At 35.2% G+C, this 16,577-nt stretch overlaps 1 protein-coding gene across 15 annotated transcripts in view; it reads left to right on the forward strand.

Annotated features, from left to right (window-relative positions):
• The window catches only part of LOC144975456 (putative receptor-type tyrosine-protein phosphatase mosPTP-1), a 102,144-nt gene that overhangs the window by 65,853 nt on the left and 19,714 nt on the right, over positions 1 to 16,577 (forward strand). For 8 of the 15 annotated variants that reach the window (XM_078919551.1, XM_078919542.1, XM_078919543.1 and 5 more), the window contains 4 exons: positions 12,664 to 12,708; positions 14,582 to 14,705; positions 15,669 to 15,775; positions 16,177 to 16,274. In XM_078919551.1, coding sequence (XP_078775677.1) covers positions 12,664 to 12,708; positions 14,582 to 14,705; positions 15,669 to 15,775; positions 16,177 to 16,274 — 374 coding nt within the window. Of the gene's footprint in view, positions 1 to 43; positions 86 to 3,368; positions 3,402 to 6,309; positions 6,352 to 8,063; positions 8,097 to 12,663; positions 12,709 to 14,581; positions 14,706 to 15,668; positions 15,776 to 16,176; positions 16,275 to 16,577 lie in introns of all 15 variants that reach the window. The other 7 variants (XM_078919537.1, XM_078919541.1, XM_078919548.1 and 4 more) reach the window with 4 other exon arrangements.

Raw genomic sequence — 16,577 nt, forward strand, 5'->3', positions numbered from 1 at the left:
TGACCTCCTTCCCATTTCCTCACTACCACAACCACCACTACAGATTATGGGAACATTATCTCCACAGTTGACGCTTCTAATAAGGGTGCGTTTTTTTTAATAACTGTGATGTGTTTTTTTTTTTTGTCTTGCACTCTAAAACACTTCAAATAGAATGTTAAAAAAGTTTGGGTTTTTTTTTTGGTTAAGGCAAATTGAAAGCTGTGCAAGGTGATGAATGATGCATTTTTTTTTTGGTTAAGGCAAATTGAAAGCTGTGCAAGGTGATGAATGATGCATTTTTTTTTTGGTTAAGGCAAATTGAAAGCTGTGCAAGGTGATGAATGATGCATTTTTTTTTTGGTTAAGGCAAATGAACTGTAGTAAATGATGCATTTTTTGTTAAGCAATTGAAGCTGTGCAAGTGATGAATGATGCATTTTTTTTTTGGTTAAGGCAAATTGAAAGCTGTGCAAGGTGATGAATGATGCATTTTTTTTTTGGTTAAGGCAAATTGAAAGCTGTGCAAGGTGATGAATGATGCATTTTTTTTTTGGTTAAGGCAAATTGAAAGCTGTGCAAGGTGATGAATGATGCATTTTTTTTTTTGGTTAAGGCAAATTGAAAGCTGTGCAAGGTGATGAATGATGCATTTTTTTTTTGGTTAAGGCAAATTGAAAGCTGTGCAAGGTGATGAATGATGCATTTTTTTTTTGGTTAAGGCAAATTGAAAGCTGTGCAAGGTGATGAATGATGCATTTTTTTTTTGGTTAAGGCAAATTGAAAGCTGTGCAAGGTGATGAATGATGCATTTTTTTTTTGGTTAAGGCAAATTGAAAGCTGTGCAAGGTGATGAATGATGCATTTTTTTTTTGGTTAAGGCAAATTGAAAGCTGTGCAAGGTGATGAATGATGCATTTTTTTTTTTGGTTAAGGCAAATTGAAAGCTGTGCAAGGTGATGAATGATGCATTTTTTTTTTGGTTAAGGCAAATTGAAAGCTGTGCAAGGTGATGAATGATGCATTTTTTTTTTGGTTAAGGCAAATTGAAAGCTGTGCAAGGTGATGAATGATGCATTTTTTTTTTGGTTAAGGCAAATTGAAAGCTGTGCAAGGTGATGAATGATGCATTTTTTTTTTGGTTAAGGCAAATTGAAAGCTGTGCAAGGTGATGAATGATGCATTTTTTTTTTGGTTAAGGCAAATTGAAAGCTGTGCAAGGTGATGAATGATGCATTTTTTTTTTGGTTAAGGCAAATTGAAAGCTGTGCAAGGTGATGAATGATGCATTTTTTTTTTGGTTAAGGCAAATTGAAAGCTGTGCAAGGTGATGAATGATGCATTTTTTTTTTTGGTTAAGGCAAATTGAAAGCTGTGCAAGGTGATGAATGATGCATTTTTTTTTGGTTAAGGCAAATTGAAAGCTGTGCAAGGTGATGAATGATGCATTTTTTTTTTGGTTAAGGCAAATTGAAAGCTGTGCAAGGTGATGAATGATGCATTTTTTTTTTGGTTAAGGCAAATTGAAAGCTGTGCAAGGTGATGAATGATGCATTTTTTTTTTGGTTAAGGCAAATTGAAAGCTGTGCAAGGTGATGAATGATGCATTTTTTTTTTTGGTTAAGGCAAATTGAAAGCTGTGCAAGGTGATGAATGATGCATTTTTTTTTTGGTTAAGGCAATTGAAAGCTGTGCAAGGTGATGAATGATGCATTTTTTTTTTTGGTTAAGGCAAATTGAAAGCTGTGCAAGGTGATGAATGATGCATTTTTTTTTTTGGTTAAGGCAAATTGAAAGCTGTGCAAGGTGATGAATGATGCATTTTTTTTTGTTAAGCAAATTGAAGCTTCAAGTGATGATATGCATTTTTTTTTTGGTTAAGGCAAATTGAAAGCTGTGCAAGGTGATGAATGATGCATTTTTTTTTTTGGTTAAGGCAAATTGAAAGCTGTGCAAGGTGATGAATGATGCATTTTTTTTTTTGGTTAAGGCAAATTGAAAGCTGTGCAAGGTGATGAATGATGCATTTTTTTTTTGGTTAAGGCAAATTGAAAGCTGTGCAAGGTGATGAATGATGCATTTTTTTTTTTGGTTAAGGCAAATTGAAAGCTGTGCAAGGTGATGAATGATGCATTTTTTTTTTTGGTTAAGGCAAATTGAAAGCTGTGCAAGGTGATGAATGATGCATTTTTTTTTTGGTTAAGGCAAATTGAAAGCTGTGCAAGGTGATGAATGATGCATTTTTTTTTTTGGTTAAGGCAAATTGAAAGCTGTGCAAGGTGATGAATGATGCATTTTTTTTTTTTTGGTTAAGGCAAATTGAATGCTGTGCAAGGTGATGAATGATGCATTTTTTTTTTGGTTAAGGCAAATTGAAAGCTGTGCAAGGTGATGAATGATGCATTTTTTTTTTTTGGTTAAGGCAAATTGAAAGCTGTGCAAGGTGATGAATGATGCATTTTTTTTTTTTGGTTAAGGCAAATTGAAAGCTGTGCAAGGTGATGAATGATGCATTTTTTTTTTTGGTTAAGGCAAATTGAAAGCTGTGCAAGGTGATGAATGATGCATTTTTTTTTTGGTTAAGGCAAATTGAAAGCTGTGCAAGGTGATGAATGATGCATTTTTTTTTTGGTTAAGGCAAATTGAAAGCTGTGCAAGGTGATGAATGATGCATTTTTTTTTTGGTTAAGGCAAATTGAAAGCTGTGCAAGGTGATGAATGATGCATTTTTTTTTTTTTTCAACCACTGGATCGATTTGGAGCTGTGAATTAACGTCTAGAGCTATAAAAATTATACTCATGTCCTCTTTCCCACCCGTTATTTTAATCCAACTCTTAACGGTTTGCGTGATGTCGAAGCACAAATCTTACATACTACATATATAAAACAACAGGCCACAAAGATGAGATGAAAATGCCAGGTTTTTATGTGTTAGCCCTTGCAATTTGTACTCAGTCACTGATAAAGGGGACTGAATCAGGTTAGCAAACGCATTCCATCAATATTTAATTTTGTTTAAAAAGCTTGCTTCATATATTCAATCTCATTTCATTTAAACTACAATAATGAAGTTTCAATTCTCTTGATGAAGACAGATGATGAGGACTTTTCGGGTTTCCCCTTTGTCAACAAAACAATATGGATGAAAGGAAAGACTAATGAAAAATGAGAGGATGGTGTTCTTTTTAAAGACCTTAACATCCTCTCATTTCTTATTTGTTGTTTAGTATTCATTCATCATTTTTTGTCGACAAATGGGGAACTCGAAATGTCTGCATCATCTGCCTTCCATTAAATTTTTATCCTTGTTATTCATTTCTTCAAGCCTCAAGCAGTGAAAGTTGCATTTCATTAATTTTTTTCCCCCTCCTATATACCTCTCCTTCAGTATCGCGGCTTCCAATGAGTACAAAGAAGAAAGGTATTGTTTGTCAATAAAACAATGCTATCGGAATTCTGCTTATATTTTCAGTTCTGCATACTTGAAATTTAAAAATTTCTGTTTCTCTTTCTGTTTATCATAATGTTTTTTGGTATTCTCCTTGCTACCTTCACTTTGTTTTAACAATTGATTGTTGTTTGATAGATTTAAGTGGTTTGTTTGCATTGCTTCATAATTTTATTCTCAAATTTCTTGATGTGTCTGAAGCCTGTCCCCCACACGAACTTGTTACAAGAATTATCTACCTCCATTGTTATCTATTAAATGGCAGGGAGTCAGATGACTCAAGGTTGCATTTTCTTAAAATCGTACTCTTTAAGTTAAACAGTTAAAATCACACCTTTTGTCTAACAATTTCATTGAAATATATCAGTCTGCTTCTAGGGTACAGTACTGAAACTGCTTTACTGAAAATTATCAATGATTTATTACTGGCTTCTGATAGAGGAGAAGTCTCCATTTTTATTTTACTTGAGACCTGTCGACAGCTTTTGACACAATAGATCACACCAATGTCATAGTCTTTTTGAAAAATTTGGAATCAGTGACACCATCCTTCAATGGTTTTAGTCGTATCTAAGTAATAGAACACAATTCGTCTTGATTGATGGCAAGCAGTCAATTGATTTACCATTGAACCTTGGTGTCCCACAAGGCTCAGTCCTAGGTCCAGTACTCTATACTATGCACACTTTGTCTCTTGGCCATGCCATTGAGTCCCATGGAGTGAATTACACATGTATATGATATGCAGTTGTATAAGTCTGTCATCCCATAACAGTGTTGCGCGTCCATAGGATGCAGAGTCATAGACTAAAACTTAGTTAAGAAAAAAACAGAAATTTTATGTGGTACACCCTCTAATGTTAGGAAGACTGGTATAATAGTGTGTGTATTTTAAACAGCCACGACTCCCTGGCAGATAGAGGGAAAAAAATCTTGGTTTTGTACTGGACGACTCTTTAAGTCTGGAACACCAGATTAATCAGATGGTGAGGACCATGAATTCTGAATTAAATAGATTGCAATGAATGAAACAGTCGCTCCCATCCAACCAGCTTAAAGCAGTCTGTGCTCTCATTCTTTCACACCCCGACTATTTTAATTTGCTGTTGGTGGGCCTTCCTGACAAGAAAGTTGTCAAACTCCAAACGGTTCAGAACAGGGCTGCCAGAATGGTTCTGAGCATTAGTCAACATGAGAAAACAAGCCTAAAATCTATGCTCAGAATCAAATACAAATTTCCCCCTTTTTTTTTTTTGTCTTAACGCACTAAATTCCTGATTTCCAAGACCTTATGGTCCTCTACTCCCCAATTCGTTAGCTTCTGTCATCGGAGTTCCAGGTACTAAAAGTTTTTTTTAAAACATGGCTAACTAATTTCTTCAATAGATCTTTCTATAATGCAGGACCTTCCATTTGGAATTTGCTTTCTTTGTCTGTAAGGCTCACGAGCAGCGGTGAAGATTTTAAGAAAAAGCTGAAAATTATCTCTTCCAGAAATTTTTATCAAAGGTGTTTTCTGCTTGATGAGTTTATTATTTGTATTATTTTTAGTTCCTATTTGTTGAATGTCACTTTTTTATTTCCTTTTGTAAAACTTACATAGTTAGTGTATGCGACTGTTTTATGTGTCTTTTGACAAGGTATGGATGTGTTTATGGTTTGTTGAGTGATATTGTATATAGCACTTTGACTTTGAGGTTTCTGCATTTAGCCCTATGAAAGAATACTTTATTATTTATCATCATCATCATCATCATCATCATTACCATTATCATCATCCATAATCATCACTACCATCACCCACTACCACCGTCATCCTCAATACTAGATATAGAACTATTTAATCTGTATGTTATAATGTTTTCAATTCAGCCCCTTGCTCTAATTGCTCTCAAGAAGCTTTGTCTGATAAAGTTAGTTTTTGTTGTTATTTTTTCCAGACCCATTTGGCTTGAGTTCCCCCTTCACGCCTTGTTTACTCCTTTCACCTCCTTCCATTCTGTCTCCCCAATAATAAATTGAAAAAAAAAAAAAAAAAAAAAAAAAACCAACAACAAACTAAAACGTATCACCTACCATATTTAGCTTGACCTGTTTTTGTCAACGGCTATTATTAACCAGTAGACTGTTATGACCATTGATTGGTTTGCTCACATTTGACTCAAGAAGACAACAAACACCACATGTGATTTACTTGCTGTCTTCTATCCCCCTGTATCTGTTTTCCAATTGCTTTCTATCTTTGTCTTGGAATGAGATTACTTAGTTTTGTCCTGACCCTGACCAGAGTCCTTGGCTGGGAGAGAAACAGTCGAATGTATTGTTATCATTTTGGGAGATGATGTTTTTTTCCCTTGTAAATCATCTCTCTGTAATTTACTGTTATTTTTAATGTTTAACACATGATTTGTAAACATTTGAATGTATTCCTTTTAGTGGGGAGCTTTGCTTGTGTCTGGGTGAAACATTTAGGTAATCTCAAACTAAGTACACTGATAGTATGCTCTTAGAATCTACATATGTCCCCTTTTTAAACAAATTCCCCTTTGTCTCACTTTTCTTGGGTCCTTTAATTGTAATTCTAGAACTTATTGAATCCCTAAAAGCTAACAAAACATCTCCCTGCACCACCCCTTTTTTTTTCGTTTTTGGTTGTTGTTGTCTGTCTTTATCTGAAACCTCAGATAAATTTTCTCACATATCTGATTTCATGTATTTGTTTGCTATTGGTTGATAATTGTCTATGCGTTATACAATATAGATGACTTAATAATCATTTATTGATCTATTCCACCCCACTTTCCCTCCCGGCTTCTACCTCCTCTTCATTATCACTGGTGACCTCCTTCCCATTTCCTCACTACCACAACCAACACTACAGATTATGGGAACATTATCTCCACAGTTGACGCTTCTAATAAGGGTGCGTTTTTTAATAACTGTGATGTGTTTTTGTCTTGCACTCTAAACACTTCATTTGAAATTTTTAAAAGTTTTACTTTTTTTTTTTTTTTTTTTGGTTAAGGCAAATTGCAAGCTCTTCAAGGTGATGAATGATGCAATTAGCCACTGGATGGATCTGGAGCTATAAATTAATGACTTACTTACTTACCTTACCCGGGTTCCATCTCTTTCCAGAGGTTGGATGTCATGGCCTTCCATCCTTCACGGTCCATTGCAGCCTCGTTACAGTCTGCCATGCGCCGTCCTGTAGCTTCCTTGATGCCATCTGTCCAGGATTTCCTTTGTCTTCCTCTGCCTCTCTTTCCTTCAATTCTTCCCTCCATTATCCTTTTTTCGAGACTATCATGTCTTCGCATATGTCCAAAATATGACAGCTTTTTGTACTTCACAGTCAAAAGAAGTTCTTTTTGTTTTTGGCCCATTAGGTCGAGGACTAGAGCTATAAAATGATATTTTTGTCCTCCTTCCTACCCGTTATTTAATCCAACTCATAATGGTTGCGTGATGTTGAATCACAAATCTTACATACTACATATAAAACAACAGGCCACAAAGATCAAATGAAATGCCAGTTTTGTATTTGTAAGCCCTTGCAATTTTTATTCAGTCGCTGATAAAGGGACTGAATGGGGTCGGCAAACACATTCCCTCAATATCTCATTTTGGTTTATAATAAATTCGTTGGCAAATGTATTTCCAACAGAATGCAAAAAGGGTGCTTAATTAATTATTTTCATTCAGCATTAAGGCTGGAAACTGAGTACCTTCATTTTCGTCTCCTGTTCATGAATAACCGGTTGGTCATAGATGCTGTACATTTCTGTAATTTACTCACAACAAACACATGGAACATGCCAGCAAACAAAACTATGTGTAACCTAAAACGTTTATATTACTATTCAAACATTTATTTATTGAGAACTGATCATCCAGAGGTGTTGTAAAACAATGACAAAGAAACTCTGTGTTATTTCTCTTTGTTGGTTGGAAATTTTTTTCAGTTTCCAACCTTTACCGATGTTCTGACATGGAACATCGGTAAAGGTTGGAAACTGAAAGAAATTTTTATTCTGAAATAGAACATTCGTGTTCGGTTCCTTTCGGTTCTGTTACTAAAAACGAGTTGCATTCATATTGCTTTGATAAAACAAGAGACCAGCTGAAAGGAAAGATCAAATGAAGGGCCAGATGGACCAGAGAGGAAAATGAAAGCACTCAGTTTGCAGCCTTAGCAATTGCAATTTTTACTCAGCCACTGATGAAGGGACTGAATCAGGTTAACAAATGTATTCCATCAATATTTAATTTTGTTTTTGCTTCATATTCAATCTCATTTCATTTAAACAACAATAATGAAGCTTTAATTCTGTTGACGAAGACAGAAGATATGGATTTTTCGGGTTTCCACCTTTGTCAACAAAACAATATGAATGAAAGACTAATGAAAAATGAGAGGATGGCGTTCTTTTTTTTTTAAGACCTTAACATCCTCTCATTTCTTATTTGTTCTTTAGTATTCATTCATCATTTTTTTGTCGACAAAGGGGTAACTCGAAACCTCTATATCATCTGTCTTCAATTCAATTTTTATCATTGTTATTCATGTCTTCGCGCCTCAAGCAGTGACAGTTGTATTTCATATGATTTCCCCCCCTCCTATACACCTCTCAGTATCGCGGCTTCCAATGAGTACTAAGAAGAAAGGTATTGTTTGTCAATATAACAATGCTTTCGGATTTCCGCTTATATTTTCAGTTCTGCCTACTTGAAATTTTAGAATTTCTGTTTTTCATATTGTTTTTTGGGCATTTTTCATGCTTCCCACACTTTATATTTTAACAATTGATTGTTGTTTGATATATTTAAGTGGTTTGTTTGCATTGCTTCATAATTTTATTCTCAAATTTCTTGACTTGTCTGAAGTCTATCTCCCACACAAACTGGTTACAAGAATTATTTACCTCAATGTTATCTATCAAATGTCAGGGAGTCAGATGACTCAAGGTTACATTTTCTTCAAATCTTACTTTTTAAGTTATGCAATTAAAATCACACCTTTTGTCTAACAATTTCATTGAAATATATCAGTCTGCTCCTAGCGAGTATCACAGTACTGCAATTGCTTTACTAAAAATTATCAATGATAGAGAAGTCTCCATACTTACTTTACTTGACCTGTCCACAGCTTTTGACACAATAGATCACACCATTCTGTGTAATAGTCTTTTTGAAAATTTGGAATCGGTGACACCATCCTTCAATGGTTTAAATTGTATCTAAGTAATAGAACACAATCTGTCTTGATTGATAGCAAGCAGTCAATTGATTTACCATTGAACCTTGGTGTCCCACAAGGCTCGGTCATTGGTCCAGTACTCTATACTTTGTACACTTTGTCCCTTGGACACATGCCAATGATGATACGCAGCTGAATCGTCTGTCATCCCGTCTAGCATTCATGTTTTGCGAGTCCATAGGGCATTGGATGAAGAGTCATAGACTAAAACTTGATGAAGAAAAAAACAAATTTTATTATGTGGTACACCCTCTAATGTCAGGAAGACTGATATACATAGTGTGTGTATTTTAAACAGCCACGACTCCCTGACAGATAGAGCAAAAAAAATTTTGGTTTTGTACTGGATTAAAGTCTGGAACACCAGATAACCAGATGGTGAGGAGCATGAATTTTGAATTAAATAGATTGCAATGAATGAAACAGTCGCTCCCATCCAACCAGCTTAAAGCAGTCTGTGCTCTCATTCTTTCACGCCCCGATTATTTGAATTTGCTGTTGATGGGCCTTCCTGACAAGAAAGTTGTCAAACTCCAAACGGTTCATAAAATATCTGCCAGAATGGTTCTGGGCATTAGTCGACATGAGAAAACAAGCCTAAAAACTATGCTCAGAACACAATGCTGGCTGTCCCTTCGAGCCAGAATGAAATAGAAAAATTGCCCTTTTTTGTTTCAATGCACTAAATTCCCAATCTCCAAGATTTTTTCAAGAATTTGTACTCCCCAATTCGTCAACTTAGGTCATCAGAGATCCAGGTACTAAAAGTTTTTAAAAACATGGCTTACTAATTTCAGCAATAGATGTTTCTATAAAGCAGCACCTTCCATTTGGAATTCGCTTCCTTTGTTAGTATGGCTCACGAGCAGCATCGAAGATTTTAAGAAAAAGCTGAAAACTTCTCTTTTCCAGAAATTTTTATCAAAAGTGTTTTCTGCTTGCTGAGTTAAAAATTTGTTTTATTTCTAGTTCTCATTTTGTTGAATGTCACTTTTTTATTTCATTTTGTAACATTTACATAGTGTATGCGACTGTTGTATGTGTCTTTTGGCAAGGTATGGGTGTGTTTATGGTTTGTTGAGTGATATTGTATAGCACTTTGAGGTTTTTGCATTTATCCCTATGGAAGAATACTTTATTAGTTACCAACATCATCATCCTTAATCATCACGACCATCACCCACTACCACGGTCATCATCAATACTAGATATAGAACTATTTAATCTGTATGTTATAGTGTTTTCAATTCAGCCCCTGGCTCTAATCCCTCTCAAGAAGCTTTGTCTGATAAAGTTAGTTTTTGTTGTTATTTTTTCCAGACCTATTTGGCTTGAGTTCCCCCTTCACGCCTTGTTTACTCCTTTCACCTCCTTCTATTCTGTCTGTCAATAACAAACTGAAAAAAAACAAAACAAAACAAAACAAAAACCAACAACAAACTAAAACTTATCACCTACCATTTTTAGCATGACCAACGGCTATTAGTAACCATAAGACTGGTGTGACCATTGATCATTTTGCTCACATTTGACTCAAGAAGACAACTCTGCATGTGATTTACTTTCTGTCTTCCATCCTCCCTGTATCTGTATTCCAATTGATTTTTATCTTTGTCTTGGAATGAGATTACTTAGTTTTTGTCCTGACCCTGGCCAGAGTCCTTGGCTGGGAGAGAAACAGTGGAACGTATAGTTATAGTTTTTGGGAGATGGTATTTTTACATTGTTAATCATCTGTCTGTTATGTACTGTTATTTTTTATTTTAACATATGATTTGTAAACATTTGAGTATATTCCTCTTTAGTGGGATCTTTTGCTGGTATCTGGATGAGACTTTTAGGTAATCTCAAAGCTGATACACCGATAGTGTGCTCTTGGAATCTACATCTGTTCCCTATTTGTACCATTTCCCCATTCTTACTTTTACCTCAAGTCCTTTTAATTGTACATCTAGAATGCCTTTACTATCCAATTTTCTTCTTTTCTCCTAGCGCTGATATGACCTAAATGTGTTGCAAGCGCCGTAAATCCCTTTAAAAAACAAAAACAAACAAAAAAACAATCCAAATCGTACTTCATCTGTCAAACAGTTTATCACAGTTTGTACTGTGTTCTTGTTTTTTTTGTTTTTTTTTAAGTTTTCTTTTCATAATCCCACATAATGTGTACAATGGGATTCAGCTGGCCACAGATTCCTCACCCGTACATTTGAATCTTTCAATAAAGCTGGCGTTTTATCATGCTGGAATATTACCACTTTATTATTCGGATTCTGAACAAATGGGAAGGCGGTTGGTTCAAGAAAATCGCTGATGTATAGGTCTGAGTCTGAGTTGCTTTTAGGTTGATATGTATTAGCTCAGTTTCTCTGCCACCAATAATCCCTCCCCACACAAATACAAATCCGTACCTTCTATTTGTTTCTTCGTCAATAAAACGTTCACCTTGACCTCGATAGCATGTCTCTGGAATCAACTTCAAAAAGCGATAAGGTTTTCAACAAAACACCATCCCAAATATTCTGATCTCAGTCCTAGTGTTCACGCGCACATATCAGTCAAGCAACTTTGTGCAAAGTGCTCAACTTTTGTCGAATTACGGGTTTGTACCATTTTAAGCCATGCTCATTGAGCTGCTAACCAATCGTTTGTCCAGAGATGTTCAATCCCAGCCGTGTGCTTTCAGTTTTGTGCTCATTTTGCAAAATCGATATTTTGAATGATTGGTTTTAGTTATCTGCGACTTTTTAATAGTTATCATAAATTCAATAAATTATACACCAAAAGAAAGATAGTTTTGTCTAATTTCTGAATATATTTTATGTCATTGCATTTCTTCCACCCAGCATCGAGCTATTAGCGGAATCAAACTGTCTAGTCTCTATTGTAAATGACTATATATATTTGTTGACTTTGAAAAGTCAATGAAATTTCGTTTTATTATTTGGGTTTGTTATTTTTACATCTCCCTGCACCACCCCCTTTCTTTTTCTTCTTTCTTTTTATTTGTTTTCTGTTGTTATCTTTCTTTATCTGAAACCTTTATCTTGGATTTCTGATTTCATGTATTTGTTTTCCTATTCACAAACCAATAATTCCTGTGGTCCTGAAAATTTGCTGAGCATTTGCTATTGGTTGATAATTGTCTGTAACTTATACTTATATAGATGACTTTTTATAAATCATCATCTTTGTTATCATAAAAAAAAAAAAATGTTTTTTGAAAAATCCCGTTATTCATCCCAAAGGGGAAATTTGTCTCGAGGGTCTATTCCAAGGGAAGACTGGGAATAAACCACTGAGCCACGCTGCTCATCATCATCATCATCATCACCAATCTCATTCATCATCATCATCATCATCACCAATCTCATTCATCATCATCATCATCATCATCATCATCATCATCATCACCAATCTCATTCATCATCATCATCATCATCACCAATCTCATTCATCATCATCATCATCATCATCATCATCATCACCAATCTCATTCATCATCATCATCATCATACACTCATTCATCACCAATCTCATCTCATCCATCCATTCATCATCATCATCATCATCATCACCAATCTCATTCATCATCATCATCATCATCATCATCACCAATCTCATTCATCATCATCATCATCATCATCATCATCATCACCAATCTCATTCATCATCATCATCATCATCATCATCACCAATCTCATTCATCATCATCATCATCATCATCATCACCAATCTCATTCATCATCATCATCATCATCATCATCATCATCATCATCATCATCATCATCATCACCAATCTCATTCATCATCATCATCATCGTCTTCATCATCAAAGTTATTATTATATAGTGTCCACCATTATAATCATTTATTGATCCATTCCACCCCACTTTCCCTCCCGGCTTCTACCTCCTCTACATTATCACTGGTGACCTCCTTCCCATTTCCTCACTACCACAACCACCACTACAGATTATGGGAACGTTATCTCCATAGTGGACGCTTATAACAATAAAGGTAATATTTTTTTACTTATTCAAAATCTGGCTGCTATTTTTAATAACTGTGATATGTTTGTCCTGCTCTCAATGATTGGAAGGGGACCAAATGCATGAACAAAAATGAATACATAACAGTTTCCAAAAAGAATAAAGTTACTTAATATGAAACATTTGAGCTCAAAAACCCTTTTTAAGCCAACAACTTATTAAGATGATTATTTAATAGGCAATGCTTCATCCAAATGATCATCAACATATTAACTTACTCAAGCCTAACACCGACTATATCCGTAGTTTACCTACCTGGGTTACTTTTACCCCATGCCTATTTATTACATTTTTAAAATACAAATTATAGGCGCAGTATGAAAGCTAATGTTTTATATTTTGTGCATGTTAATGGTAGTTGAATTAAACTATCTTGGTACATGCTCATTTTTAATACATTTTTTCCAATTTCAAAAGTAGCAAAAAACTTGGATTGAGTGAGTTTATAAGAATTTCAGTTATTTGTGAATTTCAAAATAAGCTATTTTAAAGTGTCACTTTCTTTCAATTTCATAATCGTATAGATTGAAAGAATGAAGTTTGGTGTGGTTAGGAACCAAGGAGTTACCAATTATATATTGACTATCATAGAATTCCCCCATTTTCATTGTTTAACAATCTGCATGAAATCAGTATACCATTTCTTCTTTTAATTCCAATTTTTAAAATTCTAATTAAATATCATTAGTTCAGTTTGTTTAACTCAATATTTGAAAATTGATTTTAAGAGTTTGGCAATATGGAGGAAAAGAGAGAAAAAAAAGTTTGTTTTAGTTTTTGTTTGTTTTTAAGGGTTTTACGGCGCATGCAACACATTTAGGTCATATCAGCGCCAGTAAAAAAAGGTTTGATGACAAGGCCGGATATTTAAGATTTGGATCTTATATAGGACAAGATGCAACTCTTTGGTCTAGTGGTATGACACTCGCCTTCAGATTGGAAGGTCCTGGGTTTGAGTCCCGCTCTGAGCAGTGCATAGTTGAGTCCTTGGCAAAGGCTCTTTACTAACATTCTCTCACTGTACTGTGTAAATGGAATACCTGGCCATTAACGGCTTTGTCTCCGTCGGGGGGAGAAAAAAAAATTGTAATATTGCCTAACATGTGTCGTGTCTCATCCTACATGTTGAGTGTCTCTGTTGGCGTGGGACCCCTTTTCTCTGTAAAGCCCTTTGTGCACATTTAGTGGATATTGCGCCATAGAAAAGTTCAACAAAGTTTGATGTGTAGCTACTTTAGGGACTGATTTGCCATAACTAAACAATTTCAATCCAGATTATTTTATTTTATAAAACTCTAAACTTACTGACATTTTGGGTCATGTTGGTAGCAGGCATTAAGGTGTCCTGAGGTTTAGTTCTTTGAAAAGTTGGCAACTACGATAAAGATTTGAGCAGTATGGAAGTCAAATGTTACAAATGATATCAAATGTTACAAATGATATCAAATATTACACATGATGTCAAATGTTACAAACGATGTGAAATATTACGGATGATTTCAAATATTACAAATGATGTCAAATGTTATGAATGAGTTCAAATGCTACAAATGATGTCAAATGTTACAAATGATGGCAAATGTTACAAGTTATGAAATATTATGAGTGATTTCAAATATTACTAATGATGTCAAATGTTACAAATGATTTCAAATATTACAACTGTTGTCAAATATTACAAATGGTGACAAATATTACAAATGATTTAAATATTACAAATGAAAATATTACAAGAACAGTCAGTCAGTGATTTACTGTAAGATTTGTTATTATTGAGTATGAAATTTCTTTTTCTTTATGGATATACATATCAAACTAATTTTTTTTTTTTTTTTTTTCAGAACCGAAGAAAGGTGGTCTTGGAAATGGATCTGATGACGGTTCGTTGCACCCAGCTGTGATTGTAGTCCTTGTTGGTCTAATTATTGTGATTATCATCACCATCGCTGTCTTCGTAGGATACAGGTCATTACACCTTTTGTACTGTGTACTTTTGTACCTTTGTTTCCCCGATAGCTTGGTTGGTAGAGCACTAGCTTCACACGCAGATAGGCCGAGATCAATCCCAATTTCAGTTGAGATTTTTTTTCTGACCTGCCTTCACTCCCCCCCTCCCCCCCTCCCCTGTCCACCCAGCAGTGTGTATGAGGAGAAGCTGAGTCTGTTAGATTTGGTGGAAAGCACTTTGCGATAGACTAGCATCCTATCCAAAGGATAGCAAGCAATTGCTATTGCCCTTTTCACGCTACAGAAACCAGGATAAACTCCGGCTCCACGGGCCGAATGGCTCGGAAGGACTATAGATTGTGCCCCTGTTTCATGTTTCATGTAATAAATGATCAAAAACTAGTATTGATTTATTTGTCAAGGAAGGTGAGCTCTGCTTTACAATCGGAGAGGTAGCAAAATTGATGTCCGAGTGACTGTCTTAAGTTGGTTTCAGTTTTAATTTGAATCTGTGTTGATTCCAAATAACCAGTGTATTTCGAGGTCATTGTAGAGATGTAAAACATGGCATCTTAATTGCATTGTAAAAAAAATTGAGCTTTTATATAGAGCAATATCCACTAAACATGCTCAAAGCGCTTTACAAAGAGTCCCCGACCAACAGCAATATGTAACATATAGAACGAGACAGGGCGCCTGTTTCCTATTTCTTGTCTCAATTTCATATTTTCTGATGTTCTGATTCCACTTTTTGAAATGTGAAGGGTTGGCAGGCCTGGCCTGGCTTGGATAACCGTCACTGAATTTTTCTTTGCTTTTCTTTTTTTTCTTTCTTTTTTTTTTTTATTCGATTTTCTGTTAGATAGCATATCTTAATAGTTTGTCTTAAACGATGATATTGTGGTAATCCTCACATAAAAATTAAATGAAAAATAAAAATGGATCGCTCATTTTTTTGTTGTGGTTTTATTCCATTATCAGGTCCCATAAATGTCGAAGGTGTTATCAAGCAGCATTCGTGTACCTGGCTGTTCCAAGCAATGGCAACTCTGTCCCTCAGACAAATATCACTGTGGAAGAACCCAGCGGTGAGACTTTTTTAAATTTTCCACTTTAAAAGTAAAATTATTTTTTTTCCACCCAAACTGTTGCATTTTTGTCTGTGATCATTGAAATTTTTATATAATCATAGTCGTCACCATCATTTTGAATAAAATTCCCTTTATTCATCCCATTATCATCATTGTCATTCTTGTCGTCGTCATCATCATCATCAGCAGCAGCAGCAGCATCGTCATCAGCATCAGCAGCATCATAGTTGTCATTCTTATCACCATCATCATTATCATCATCATCGTCAGCTCAATCATCACCCCATAACCATCTTCATCACCACCACCATCACCATCATCATCATCATTGTCTTATAACTTCCATATTAGTTATCACTAGTGACAATCAGTACTTTGTGGTCCTTCCTTCATTCCAGAGGAGAAACAGTATCCAGACATTCCCATCAACGACTTCATCTCCCACGTAGATCTGATGCATATGGACAGTGACATCGCCTTTGCTCAGGAATTTGACGTATGACATTGTCTATATATAGCTCAACACTTTGTATATAGATTCAATTTCATTGAGTGAAAATAAAATTGTTTAGTGCGGCTATGTGGTTTAGCGGTATGACACTCGCTTTCAGATCGGAAAGTCCTGGGATTGAGCCTCGCTCTGTGCATAGTTGAGCCTTGGAAAAGGCTCTTTACTCACATTCTCTCACTGTACTCAAATGTAAAATGAGTACCTGGCCGATAACAGGATTGTCTATTTCAAAAAAATTGTAATCTTACCTACAGGCATCATGTCCCGTCCTACGTGTTATGTGTTGCT

This window comes from Berghia stephanieae, chromosome 6 (genome assembly GCF_034508935.2).
Source record: "Berghia stephanieae isolate SIO BIC M18660-M18661 chromosome 6, UCSD_Bste_1.3, whole genome shotgun sequence".
NCBI lineage: Eukaryota > Metazoa > Mollusca > Gastropoda > Nudibranchia > Aeolidiidae > Berghia > Berghia stephanieae.